The sequence below is a fragment of the Alligator sinensis genome, unplaced genomic scaffold, assembly GCF_000455745.1.
Source record: "Alligator sinensis unplaced genomic scaffold, ASM45574v1 scaffold752_1, whole genome shotgun sequence".
NCBI classification, from domain to species: domain Eukaryota; kingdom Metazoa; phylum Chordata; order Crocodylia; family Alligatoridae; genus Alligator; species Alligator sinensis.
Genome location: NW_005842000.1, coordinates 463,990 through 478,287, shown reverse-complemented (window position 1 = coordinate 478,287; position 14,298 = coordinate 463,990). Strand labels below are relative to the sequence as shown.

The window sequence follows — 14,298 nt, the reverse complement described above, 5'->3', positions numbered from 1 at the left end:
ACCCCCAATAAAGTGTCTCCCTAAGCTCGTTTCTCACAGCAATAGTTGAACGTGCATATGAAGAAGAAAAGCAAATAACAGAATATACCCAGGGAAGGATGTGCCTGTATCTATATACAAATACCTGAGGTCAGAAACTTCAGGAGGGAATATTCCTGCCTGTTTTCTGGATGCTCAGGACCAAGGAAACAATTCAAATCCTAATTGCACCGTTTTCTCCAGATTTTCAGAACCAAGTCAACAAGTTTTCAATCTAGATGTGAATTGATGTATCCCAAATCTAACAGCTCCCTCTGTTGGAATCTGGACTAACCTATTAGCTCGGACTGGAAAGACTGTTTTTCTACAGCACTCTCCTTACTGAAGGTGATCTCTGTTGGGTAAAACATGCACGGACAACTCTACTCAGTTGGTGATTAACACAGTCACTTGTGCAATTAAAAATAAGTAGTAATTAGTGCTCTCTGACTGTTAACTCAAAATGTGAGTTGTGAAGGGTTAACATACAGGAATTTACTATCTGGAGAGTCTTAAACATGCAATAAAAGACAATCGCAACTAATAGGAACACAGGGAAATTCAGATGCATAAATTCTCAAATAAGAATGTATTATTATTATTATTATTATTTTTGGATAATTAAACAGCCAATTAAAGGGATGCTGCCAAGCTATATAGAATAAGAATGAGCCTTGTTTAACGGAAGGTAACTCATATGAAACGTTGCTAACAGATTATGAGTTACAAACAGGGGAGAGAACATTATGCTTGGTATCTTGCATGCTGTTTGTAGCCGCGTCGGTGTTATGTTAGTTAGCTCCATCTCACCCTCATCTACCAGGGCTCTTCAGAGCCATGCACGGGAATGCAAATGCCTCTCTTACACGTGTAGTTGCCCTGTTCGGGTGCATAATGGGCCAATGGTGCACACCATTGCTGATTTGCACGTGTTACTGAATGCCTTAAACATAGAAGAGCAGAAAAAAAAAATACAAAAGGCTGCAGGGGGACTTACCTCTCCTTAATAAGGTTTTTCTTCTGTAAATAAGTTTGGTGTGCGGATTGCATTAAAGCTGAATGATCTGATAACTTACCATTTCGTCTGCACGCCTGTTCCAAACTGGGATGTTGAGTCTTATGGTCTCCAGGTCAGCAAGATTATCAAGTGAAAACTATTCCCAACTCCCCTCACACCTCAAAAACCGCTACCCTTTCTTGGGTCACGATGGTGCTCTTGTGACTGGCCCTCCTTAGTTGAAAGTGGGATCAACAGTATATTCCCCGAGAAAGGACATGCGTTGTTAATGGAGTCTGTGGTGCAGGTGTATATTTGATGTACTGGTTTGATCCTTTGGTGTGTAATTGCTCTAATTAATAACTATGATTGGGGGAAATAGTTTCAGGGGTGCCACCTGGATTTCCCTGAGCTGGGGATATTATTCAAAGTTTTTTTTCACAACCCCATTAGCAGAGAGGCAGTTAACCAGGTTCATCTGAGGTCAGGCAGCAGGCAGGGTACATTTTGCACTTTATTCTTATCCCATTACCTGGGTTAGATGTTGTGACCCCTTTATCCCTATGGGTTTATTGATGGCTTGCCTCTCCTTGCACTAACCCTGCCCCCTGCTTCTTTCCCTTCCTCCCTTTCTGTCTTCTGCATTCAAATCACTCTCTTCATTGGATACACTGGTCTGGGCACATCTTTTCACAGCATCTGAGCCCGAGCTCATGGAAGTTTCTGCTGTATATCCCTGATTCACATCCCCGTTGCCAAGGTCAATGAGCATAGTTTGCAGACTGAGCTACCCAGATTTCCCATAATGAAGTGCTATTGTATTAGTATCCCTGTAACAGCACAAAGACATTTTCAAAGCCCTGTCTTTCTCTACTTACCCCACAAAGTCCTTGCTACCTCAGTTAAATTTTTCCAGGATTCAAGATTCATCAACAATGTTCAGACATGAGGATCCAGTTAGACTTATGAGAATCCATCCATAGCATCCTTCTGTAAAAAACATATATTTATAGCATCAAACGCCTGGTTTGAGGCTGAAGCTTGGAATTCATAAGGTGCAGAAATGATGCAGAGAAATCAAACGTGGTCGAAAAAGTCACCAAAATATCTTTGAAAAACCTGCGTGTTCAAATGAAGACAAGACTTTGTCCAGCCGACTGGCTTCCTTTATTTATAGGTCTTTCTGACTGCAACAAAAAACATCAAACAAGCAAGATTTGGCAAGATTGTTTTACAAAAATACAACCAGATAAAAATGGTGTCAATACCTTACCAAAATGCATGAAATATATGCATCAAACCCTCTTTAGATATATGATATACCAGGGCAGTATATTTATAGAGACTGATAATCCAAGATTACCTACCAAATGTCAGCTGCCACTGAAAAGACTACAGATGGCACAGCCAGCAGTGCTAGTTTGGTTTGGGGGGTTTGTTGCTAACGTCTCATCTTAAAAATTTCCCAGAGCTTGGGAAATTCAGGTTTGCTCGCATGCAAATGTGCCTTCGTTGCAGTTAAAGCATAGCTTTACACTGATCTTGTTTAACACATGCAAAAGGCTGCATGGGGAAGACTCATTTCAGTTTAAACGAGGCTTCTTCCAGGATATTAAGCTAGGTGATGCCCATCCCTAAGCGATTTAAACTAAACTGAATTGAAAGAAGAGTGAAACACAGGGCTTTGTATGAGTTTAACTGAAATGTTGCAAAGTTATATGCGAGGATAAACTTTCTCATGTCTCCCACTTCTCCCCTCTCTGTAAGTAGTTAAAACCTGACACCCCTCCTGACTTATATATTGAATCGCAAGCAATAAAAGGCTAATTTGAGCTCTTGGCCATGAATAGCAATATTTCTGGCTAGCATATATTGAATAAAAGTGAAGATCTCCTTAAAGCTCTTTATAGTGCCACCATCCAGGACCAACTCGAACACCAACGAGCCCCAGGAGGCTGGGGATGTAGGATGCAAGGATGAGTGCATTTTGTGATTTCCCACTTCATTTTTGGCAAAATGCTTGACCGGAGAAGAGAAGTCTGATTGCAAAAACTCAGCCCTGTGTTCTCTTCTGCAAGGTCTGTTTAATAGTCACCACATCACCTTTCACTTTCCTGCCAGTTTTAAAACACCCCCAGCAGTCAGTGTTCATCTGTCAAGGATATGGGGCAACTGGTGCACATCAGCAGCCTGCCACGAGGGGAGAAAAAACCACACAAGAAAGACAGCTCTCGTCTCTCTGGCCTCCAACCCCGGTCACAAGCGTGCTATAAATGGCTGGGATGACACTGGACGGCAGCCCCGTTATCTGCTGATACAGCATTATAGCTAAAGGCTCAAGGTATACTAGTGGCACCCATTGACATCTCTGTAGTTAAAAGTGCTGTCAGGATTTTCATTAGAAACCTCTGTATTTAGAAATTTCACTTGGCTGTAAAATATGTGCTGAGCAGAAATTTGGCAAGGAGGGGGCAAAAAATCTGGATGAGCAGATTTGGCATGCACAGGGTTTTTTCGAGCACAGATTTGGGATAGTGAACGCCAGATCAGCAATTGATATCAACTGTCACTTTTCTGCACCCTGAAACTGTGCTGTTTTACACCAGACGGAGACCTAGCTGTGAGATTCCCAACTAACAACTAATCTGACAGAGACCTGAAGATGAAAGCCAGAGTGCAGTCCCTTGGAAGATGTGGTCCTACACCATCCAAACCTCGAAAACATGCACACGGAGGATGAACAAATGCAACTTTTGAAGCTCTTAGGATGGGGCATGTGCAGAAAAGGGAAAGATGTTTAATGATTTTGCATTAACTCTCATCTGTAGCAGAGGTCCTACAAGACCAACATTGCAGGGTGTTGAAAGCCTTCCTTTCCTGGAACTACTGTTGATTTTTAATAGGCGTTTTACACAACCAGGTGTGCAAAATCTGCCTCTGAGCGCATCAAATGGCTTTTTGGCATTTAGAATAAATAATAATAATTGAGATATTCAGGTTCAAAAGCATCTATGGCTAGTTATCTCCCTTTGGTAAGGATTCAGTAGCATGGATCTAAAAAGAAAAAAAAAAAGCCCTACCATATAAATGCTTTTCAGTTTCTTTGGAATAACTCTGAATGCATACGGGGAATACACTTAATCAAGGAGAAGGTGCTTGATATTATGCATCTATAGCACAGAATGGACCCGCTTTTCAGACACGCTCACAGCGTATGGCTAAACAGTTCGAAGAAGACTTTGTGCGTCCATTGCCCGCAATGGACGTTGTGTCGGAAACTCACTGAATGGACAAAGCCATAATCTGGCTCTTCACCCGCTCCCTCGCACGCTCTGACAGTCCCTGTTGTGCATGGTGCAATACTTCAGCATACAAGGGCGAGCTAAGGGCTCAGGTACAGTCCTTTGGATCATTAAGTTCATTTAGTGAGGATGCCAAATACCGACTGGCAGCCCTGGAAACTAAAGTCCTTCATTCAGGTCCAGAACCGCAGAGGACGGACACTCGCAGGATGCGATTCGCACTCTGTTCAGATCCCTCCGCTCGGTCCTGGATGACAGCCGTTCGCTCTCAAAGGGCTTTTCCTCCCCTGGCTGATTCTGTCACCAAAGAGACCATTAAACACCAAGTGGGGTGATGCTTTTTGCCACGTTAGGAACCAGACTGAAGTTACCAGCTCATTTCCCACGAGCCAGCAGCTACTTTGCTCAGTCACCAGTGGCATGGGTCAAACTCACATGGGTGATAGAAAGGCAAAAGGCTCTGCCCAGAGCAAAATTTTAATTCTGGGTTCCCCTCCAATAGGTCTCATTCAGGCTCATAATATTACCTCTCTGTTTTGGTTTGTTTTTCCTGTTTAAATTGTATAAAGAAACAATCATCTCTTTGGCAAAGGATCACTTCCACAGCTGCGATAAATAGACACAACACTCTGAAACCTCCTTGATGGCCTTCATTTGCTAAGCTCCTCTAGACTGGGACTACAGATCTATGTATGCAGAGACAGTGTCCACCCGTTGGGCCTCTCCAAAAATCAGGAATGTACAGAGTCCAATGATGTTAACCATAGCCACGAGATTGAAAACAGAAATCCAAGAGCCAGTTGTTTCAATGAGATGTCCGGCTAAGTACACACAAACCACACCTGAGCAGGGAGAGAGGAGAAGGGAGATGTAAGTGAGAGCTCCAAGATGCATCCTTGCCCCAGCATATCAGCTTCACCAGCTGTATAAAATTTCCCCATGGGTGGTGTAATCTCAGCAAAGTCCCTTACCTAGCAGGGCTCCACCAGTATTTCCAACACCTGTATGGAGAAGAACCAGAAACCACTGCATCACTTCAAAGTATGTGCATTGCTTCTCAGCATGAAATACTTGCTAGGTGCTGACATGTGCTCATTCACCATCATCTGCACTTCTTCCACGGCTTTGCTTTGGATTCAGACAAAATTTCCTTTCTGGAAATGCCCACTAGAAATACTAACCCTCGTACACGCCTCTTCAGTTATCCGATCCCTGATTGTGTTTGAGTGTTGGGCTCTTTGAAGGGCATGCATATAGTGACCTGCACCGGCGAAGGGCAGGTGAATGAGCACAAGCAGAGGTCTGTGCCATGGCTGCATGCACCCCCTATTCCACTTCCGAATCTTGCTCCCTCTGGGACATGCACTTGCAGAGAAAACCAGTGAAGTAGTCCTCTGTCGACCTTTCTTAAACATGCACAATGAGTCTGCGGTGGCCGCTCTGCCCCTGCAAAGCTGGCTGTGGGTGTCAGCAAACATATAGCCAAACTCAGCCCCCTGTCCATGCCTGAAGCTCTAGTGCAGCCTCTGGGTTGTCCTCAGTTACAAGTGTTCACACACACACACACACACACACACACACTTCCCCTGGGAAGGATCCCCTCTCTGTATGCCTGTATTTTCTATGTAGATAAAAATCATACAAAATACATCCTCACCAAACAACAGGCCAGCGCAGGATGGCGCCAAATCCTGCACGTTGACGGAAATGCCGCTGTTCAGAAACACAAGAGAAATGGCACGTGGGGGAGTTTTTGTTATGGGAAACCACAAGGCAAACAAGCTACTTGCTAAACGAAGGGGAACAGATAATCATGCCCAATAAATGACCGGAAAAGGAGAAGGCTGGTGGAACCGGTGGGGACCAAGAGATGGCTTGGTGGAAATACCCAAGCCAAGAAGCAGCAAAGTGCTTCAGTACAAGTGGGAAGGCACAGGTTGTGCAGGGCTGACTAGATGGCCATAGCTACCTGGGAAGATGCTCTAGGAGGACCAGAGCAAAACTCAGCTTCTTTTGCACATGTTCATCTTTAGCCTACTAAAATCCACCACCATTACCTTACCAGGACTCTTCTCCCTGCTCGAATAAGTACACAGGCCTCCCTGCACAGGCTCTCACTTCCTGGCCTTTGGCCTCCAATATCCAGCACCAACGTTGGGTGCTTAGCTTCACGGACTCTCAAGGTCTCAGGGGACTGTTAGTCTGAGCTCTGGGGTAACTCAGGCCATAGCGTTTCATCCTGTTACAGCACTAATTGACCAAAGCACCCAAACAGGCACCCAGGCTAGATTTGAACAGAACAAGAAAAGGCAAATCCACAGGAAGTTAGTACCTATGGTTAATCACCTGCTTAGTATAAAAAAGTGACTCTTAAAAAAGTCACTTTTCTCTTTGCATCTCAATTTCTCCATGGACTAAAAGGCCTCCTGTGAAAAGCGCTCCATAGAAATTAAGAACGGTAGTTAGCTATGTTAACCTGAAGTCTGGCAGAAGGCTGGGCAGAGCTGCATCTTATAGACTAATTAATTCAGAGATACATAAGTTTTCATGAGCGACAGCTCACCTTGTCCGGTGCTCTAGAAGCTAAGTGTCGCTGCTCTAGAATTACCTGTGGTTAAAGGTCTGAAGTCCGACCGAGGCAGATGCAAATACTATCGCTTTGCAAAAACTGGAGGTCTGACCCAGGCATAAGGCAAAAAGGCTCGATACTCCTGAGCCGATGACCTGCAGGGACGAGAAATGGAAATCTGAGGGATGTGCTGTGATGAGAAGCAGGCAGGTTTGCAATTCTGAAATGTAAGGGGCATCCAGTGATGAGGCTTGAACAGTGCTCCCAACTTCGACACCTTCACATTCACCCGAGTGTCTTACACACTTGTGCTTGTTCATCACACCCGGGACGGCGCTGCACCAGGCGAACAACTTCTGTGTCTCAGCAGAGGCGCAGGGCTGTGCTGGGTGACTGCTCTCAGTTTTAGAGAGACTGCATGTGGCCGTGGGCATCTCTACCTTCTGCTGCCTTTGCATACAGACAACCTCGAAAGCCTCTGCCTGCCTGCTCAGGAAGGTGCCACTTTGTGAGACACAGGCTGAGTAGCGGGTTAACATGACACGGGGGCCTCTCACATGGGGATTTTATTCTTGCTCATTCTTCTATTGACATTTGCCTTCATGCAAAATGAAGAGAGGCACTTAGAGGGAAAAGATGCTGTTGTTTTTTTCTCTATGGAATCCCCACCCCCCACCACCAATAACACCCACAAATCTCCAAACCCTGCTGAAGCATAATAGCATGTCAAAGCCCCAACACAGCCCCATGCCCTATCTCTGTATTCTCCTTCCCGCCAATGCCCATTTCTGAGTGATCAGCCCATCTCCCACCATCCTTTCTGCAATCAAAGTCTTGACTCTAGCTCCCCTATGAGATCTAATCTGATTTTCACTGGTAGCTCTCTTATTTTACAGGTCAGCCTCATGGACAACGGTTGTTTCACTCACAGGCTTTCGCTTTCTTACCTGCATGAACTTCCGAACAGTAATCGTTCTGTACCCTGAAAGGGAAAGGGCAGCGTTCCCGTCAAGAAGACTTTAACAGAGATAGCTTTGTGCTTGTGCCAGGGGCGTGGATGGTAAAGTGAATGCACAGAAGCAGAATCTGTTCCCTGATGGGTGCATATGCACGCCCAAAGGGAGCTGCAAAGGTGCAGAGGACCTGGTATCTCCCAGGAGAACAAATCCAGTGCCTTTCCCCCTCCAACAAACCCACTTCTTCCCATCCGGTCCCTGTTTTGCATTGTGGAAGGGGAGAGCTGGGGAAAACCCCAAGGGTCTCTTACCCTGACTGATTAGGTGGTCAGAGAGGAACCCGCTGAACAGACTTGTCGGGATTGCAACCAGCCAGGGAACCACGTTAAACACCCAGCCCTGGAAAGCAGAGACTCTCTCAGCAGAGGTCTACAAAAGCAACGCCATTTCCTGCTACCGGAGGAGGGCTTGTTTGCAGCTAACTCATTTGATATAAATTCACCCTGCCCTCGCCTAATGCAGGAGTTTTAAGCTACATTGCCACAATGTTCTCCCACCCACTCTCTGTCCCAGTCTATGCACCCCAAGATAAAGCCCATCACATACCATGCACAGTTATGTTGCTATGTACATAATTATCATTATATCCGAGTGGCTTTATATCAATGCACCCCAGGATAAAGCTCATCATATACCATGCAGAGTTATGTTGCTATATACATAATTTTCACTATATCCAAGTGGCTTTATATCAATGCACCCCACGATAAAGCCCATCACATACCATGCACAGTTACAATGCTGTATGCATAATTATCATTATATCCGAGTGGCTTTATATCAGTGCACCCCACGATAAAGCCCATCATATACCATGCAAAGTTATGTTGCTATATATATAATTATCATTATATCCGAGTGGCTTTATAGCAGTGCACCCCACGATAAAGCCCATCACATACCATGCACAGTTACGATGCTATTTATATAATTATTATTATAACTGAGTGGCTTTATATATCAGTGATTGAGAGGCATAACTGTTCTTATTGGCAATAGTAAAGGCTACTAGTAAAAAAAAGGTTTCCTGCAGCCCTGAACCGATACACCTGGGGAAACGAGGCTGCACACTTGATTCAGCCTCCTGGGCCATGAATAGAAGTGCCGGCTAGATTCAGCCTTCAGCTTCTGTAACATCAGCAGCACTATTGTGCAGCTGAGAGGATGGGACTAAATCATCTAATGCCAGGGTGCTGAGCCTGGTAAGAAATGTCTTGTTTGGGAATTGTTGCTGTTAGCTGTTTTTCACTCACAAATGTATCAGGTTTTCTCAGTTGGAGAGATAAAAGTACCTAAGTAGCTTAGGAGCCTAAACCCTATTGGCCTTTAGTGAAACCCAGGCTCCTACAGAACCAAGTGCCAGATTTTCAGAGGTATTTAGGTACCTAGAGACATATCCACTGAGAGCTGAAAAGAAGAGTTAGGCACCTAATGCACTTCAGTGCTTTGGAAAATCCCGCTGGGTTCAACATGGGCCAAAAACCGTAGGATTTTCTTAACGTGGGCTCAGTATTAGCTGGGTGTAGAAAGGAAGAAAACCAGTTCACCTGCAGCATGTCTCTTTGGCCAGTAGGTGACATAGTTTTACCACAGTAAGCCTCCTTGTCAACCCTTTAAATTCGAGTAGCATGTATCCACATTTTATTAATATTTATGAAGCGATGGCCAGATGCAGGAACATTATATGCAGCATCTTGCATTAGGGCACCAGGAATTGATGCTTAACAGAGGGTTAAATTATTGCTACACAAGCCCAGTGTAAGAGGTGTGCAGATCTCGTTACAACAATACGCTTGCCGGCTCAATACGCAGTTGCAATAGAAATATCATGCGTGCCATAAAGCGCCTTGTGCGTGTAATGTTAAAAGGATATTTGTAAGTGGCAAGGGAAATGACAGCAGTGCATGACAGGGCTGCCACAGAGAAGATAATCTGAGGATCTCTGCGAGGCGAATTATTCATGGAAACACGACCTCTTAACTCAAGACACTCAGACCCCAGTTTCAGTGCAGTGGGAGTGTTTGCGCTGAGCCCAGAGAAGCCCTTGGGCTTCAGCACTTTATAGATAAAAAGAGAGCGTATTAATTATTAATGATCATTATTATCAGGGCGCCTCCGAGCTTGGCAACAATTACAAAGCCCCCCATGAGCAGGGGAGCCTGGGGCTGTTTGAAACTGCTTGCTCCTGTGAGCTCTGTGCGATTTGAAAGCCATCCTTTTCCCAGGGACATGGTAACCTAGAGACCACATGCAACCTTGTGAAAAAAGCATCCCTAGGGGAGGTAAGAGCAGCAAGCTGATGCCAAAGGGGATGGAAAGCCCAAGGAGCATCACTTCTTTGGGCTATTCATGTATTTGCATAGCTAAGCACTATGGATGGGATCCTGCCATGGGATCCAGTAGGTGTGAGTGCCCATGTGTCAGGACCTAGAGGAGCAGGGATGTGCGGGAGGTGCAAACTTCTCTGCACCCTGACACATATCAAACCAATGCTCCAGACTTGCCAATGCCCTCACTTGCAAAAATCAGCTGTATAGGCACCATTTATCCAGAGATACATGCAGGGGGAATGAGGGGGAAAGCACTCCACCTCCCTCCGAAAAAGCCTCACCCACTTTCCCTTCCTCTCAGCCTGATCCCCCCCCAAAATACCTATTGCACCATCCTTCTCCTTCATCTAAACCTGCAGGCACTCTCCTACCCCAGCTCCAAGTAGACCTTTTGGGCCACAAAGGAAGCCAGGGGCAAGGAAGAAGATGCTATTTTTTGGGAGGTTGGTCCCATGGTTTCCATTTGTAGTGAACCTGAGTGTTACTCCCCAACACCCGTCTCCTTCTTACAGGGATCCCTGTGGCAAGGTGGAGCCCACACAAAATTTGGGCAAACTCAGAGCAAAACAGAAGGACTGGGCCATTCAAAATGAAAACCGAGATGGGAAAGATACCCCTATCAACCTCCAGGTGTTAGTGGTACGGAGAACAAGAGGATCATTTTTGTGCGGGCTCTTCGAAAGCCCATGGAAATCAGTGAAGAGACTCCCAGTCCTAACAGGAGCAATGTGGTTGTGTGGAGACGCCCGCGGACCTCTGCTTGTATTGCACTCGCGGGTCCTCTTCTGCTTACCTTGGACTCAGGGAAAGTTTCCTTAAAGAAGGTTGGCAACCAGGAGAGAAGGGTGAAAAACGTGCTGCCGGTAGAAAGCTGAGCTACGATGACAGCCCTGCAAAGACATATAATGGAAGAAAGCAGTGCTAGAGACGGCAGATCACACACAAGGGAAAAGGGAATCCCAACGACCCAATATTTCAAGGCAATCTGGTTTATGAATTAACCTATAAATGGTTTCTGGAGATGGTTTCAGCGATAACTAGTACTACCTCTATGTAACTAGCAGAATGGTGTCTGTACTTAACCACTGGCACAAAAGGTTTAGAAAAGAGCCACATCTGGCAGGATACCACCCTGTGACCAGGCAAAGGAGAATTACTGCCTTCATGTTATGAACAGAGCTTCACTCTCATTTGCGTGTCCTCTGTTCCCCTTCCAGAGCCCGGGAGTATACTCCATGTGTCCTCAGTTTCATAGAAGAAGTCAGGCTAGAAGGGCCCTCCTCCTATCTCCTAGGCATCATTGAAGCCCCCTATATGATAAGTCTCCCCAACTCCTGTACTAGGCCTTCATTAAATAGCCACAAGCAACACAAAACACCCCCCCAGCCTCTTTGCTTCCAGGCTGGATGATCTTCAATATAAAACTCAGAGCCCTAATCTACAAGCACTGAATGTTTCCAGAGTTTGCTTATTTGAAAAAAAAAAGGGGGAACAATGAACAAGTGCATTTTAGGGTGGTTTCTCCCTGCACCACAACCAAAGATTGCAGCACCCAAGCCCTTTGAACAGCCCTTGACTTCTTATCAGCAGTGCTTGTCACCTGCATGCTGGCTGTGACGATGCACAAAGGACTGGAGCTGCCTCGGGTAACACCCACGTGCACAGAGACTTGAGTCTATTAGCGCATCATGTGAATTTCCATCACCTGCGCTGCTTTGTGGTAACGGTGTGTGGCAAATGCAAAGCAGCATCAGGGGTCAGCTACTCTGGCGTTACCTTTAGAGTAATGACCACACTGTCAATGCACACCTCACCTCATAGAGACTTGCTCATGTGAAACGAGTGAGGGCAACTTGGCAGCAAAACCAGTCTGTGCATCAGGCTGAAAGAGGGATGCGGCGAATGCACCCCCCGCCTCGGGGACGTGTACTTACCATATAGGGGCCTTTTTAAACAGCCTCTTCCATGGGACTTTGGTGCGTTTGGATAATGAGAGGCCCTTTGCTAAATACTCAAAAGGGATGATGAGTTCTGCAAGAGAGAAATTCAAAGATACATTCATTGTCTACACAAACGCACTGGATCTATTTTATTCTAGACTTGAAACCCATGGTGTGCAATGGCAGAAGGGATGCTGTAACTCTGGAGGCCTGAATTCAAACCCTGCTCTAGATTCCCATCAAAGGCTGCCCAGGGCCTGCCATAAAGGGGGACCACGTCATTCAAGCTGAAGACTCAAAGGCAGCCAAGTATGATGTCGATCTCTGTGCACCACTGGCTACATGTCCCTTCACCGCATTAGCTCAATGGCCCCTTGGCCTTTAAACACTTCATTTTATAACTGCTTAAAATACAATTTGTAGTAGGGAAACCATCAGCGTACTATGTGAAAACATATTAGCTGGCTTTGGATGCTTTAATGGGTCTGAAATATCTTCCCTATGCACAGACACAATTCCACATGTGCAGCCTGGCGATCGACATTTGTCAATATGAGCAAGCATGGCAAGGGGATTACCTTTCTCATTCAGGAGGTATTTGCACATGCAGTAAACCCAGAGCAAAGTGAGGAACCCGGAGAAATAGAAGACGCTCTCCCAGCCGTACCAGTCCAGAAGGAGGGACCCTGCCCCACCAATCACCAGCGTCCTGGAAGGAAAAGGACAACCACATCGTGAGCCTGACAGGGTTCTTTGTGCAAACTCCAAGCCCATGAATCAATAGTAAGAGCAAGCTGAGGGTCACTGGATGCTATTCATAAAGCCCTTTGGGAGCAATTCATCTTATCATACTGTTGCACTGTCTCATCCTTCCTACCACAAGTCTGAATGGAGAGGCTGCCCTGTTATTAAAGCCACTCTGCCATCCAACCGACCATCTACTTACTACTGCCAAAGTTCCTAATTGAATACTCAGGGCCAGAGATCGTCACTTGATATAAATCAGCATTGCTTCATTCCAGTGCTGAAACAGAGTTAACCTGCATGAGTTGCACATCGATCTCTTTGCTTCCTGCTGATGTCTGGAACAACTGCCGATGAGACGCTACAAGGCATCTTACATACCTCTTACATGCATGCTAACCACATGCGCCGAAATGCAAACACTTCCCATTTCAGCACAGGGCAAAGCCAGATCATCTGTTGTAGGATGCTTTGCAAAGGTGGGACGGTATTGCTGCCCTCACTTCGTGGAGAAAGGAAATGAGGTGCAGAAAAGTTTAGCGATGTATTAGTATTTGGGTCACAGGACATGGCAGTGGAAAAAGCTGCGCGCAGAACAAAGGATGTTAAACTGTCTGATCCCTTGCTCTTCCTACTGGGCCAGACTGCTTCCCTTTGCAGTCAAAAGCAGCAGAAAATCCATCAAAATTGTCCAGCAGGAAAGGCCAATCCCCACTAATCATTGACACAATTAAGAGCAAACTGCTTTTCAAAAAACGTGCCGGCTTCCACATACGCTTGCATGTTCCTAGGAACTGCCTGAGACTCTTCAGCTGAAATGGATACCTTCAAGCTCCCGTTGTTCCAGCTGCACTTTGGGCTGGACTTATTGCCCCCAATAATTAATGGCACTGCTGTCCCAAGACTTTGTCACTCACTGCTCAAACCCAGTGGAGCATCAACCCAGGGGAACTTACCCAAACTGGGAGCCGGTCCCCACCGTGCTGCACGTGAAAGCTCGCTCGCTCTCTCGGACCTTCTGGGAGAAGAGGCTGGCTAGGGCAGGGAAGTAAACCCCTAGTGTCAATGGAGAGGAAAGCGTCAGTGAACCGTCAGTGAGACATGCATGGGAAAGTTCATATCAAATTAAAGGGAACCCAACCATAGCTCCAGGCAAATCAATAAGGTTTGCAGCTTATCCAAAATAATGCTGCAGAATGAAGCCACCGAGCCAAGAGGGTGTCTGATGGCATCGCAATGCTCCACAGACAAGTTAGCTTGGACTTTCTCTGTATCCACCTATTCTGTGACCTCCACTCGTGTCATTTTTTGAGCCCGGTGTACAGATGAATGCATCTGCCCTGCCAACTTTGAAGTGGGGATGTGCAGCTGCTTTACAGCTG

General features: G+C 45.9%; 1 protein-coding gene across 1 annotated transcript in view; it reads right to left on the bottom strand.

The window, feature by feature from the left end:
* Positions 1–4,835: 4,835 nt before the first annotated feature.
* SLC17A9 (solute carrier family 17 member 9) overlaps positions 4,836–14,298 on the bottom strand; it is a 21,263-nt gene continuing 11,800 nt past the window's right edge. The window contains exons 4-13 of the mRNA XM_025201738.1: positions 13,873–13,972; positions 12,751–12,881; positions 12,167–12,263; positions 11,026–11,122; positions 8,154–8,241; positions 7,834–7,868; positions 6,926–7,041; positions 5,975–6,030; positions 5,289–5,318; positions 4,836–5,159 (exon numbers count right to left, since the gene is read on the bottom strand). Coding sequence (XP_025057523.1) covers positions 4,996–5,159; positions 5,289–5,318; positions 5,975–6,030; positions 6,926–7,041; positions 7,834–7,868; positions 8,154–8,241; positions 11,026–11,122; positions 12,167–12,263; positions 12,751–12,881; positions 13,873–13,972 — 914 coding nt within the window. The 3' untranslated portion in view covers positions 4,836–4,995. The remainder of the gene's footprint in view (positions 5,160–5,288; positions 5,319–5,974; positions 6,031–6,925; positions 7,042–7,833; positions 7,869–8,153; positions 8,242–11,025; positions 11,123–12,166; positions 12,264–12,750; positions 12,882–13,872; positions 13,973–14,298) is intronic.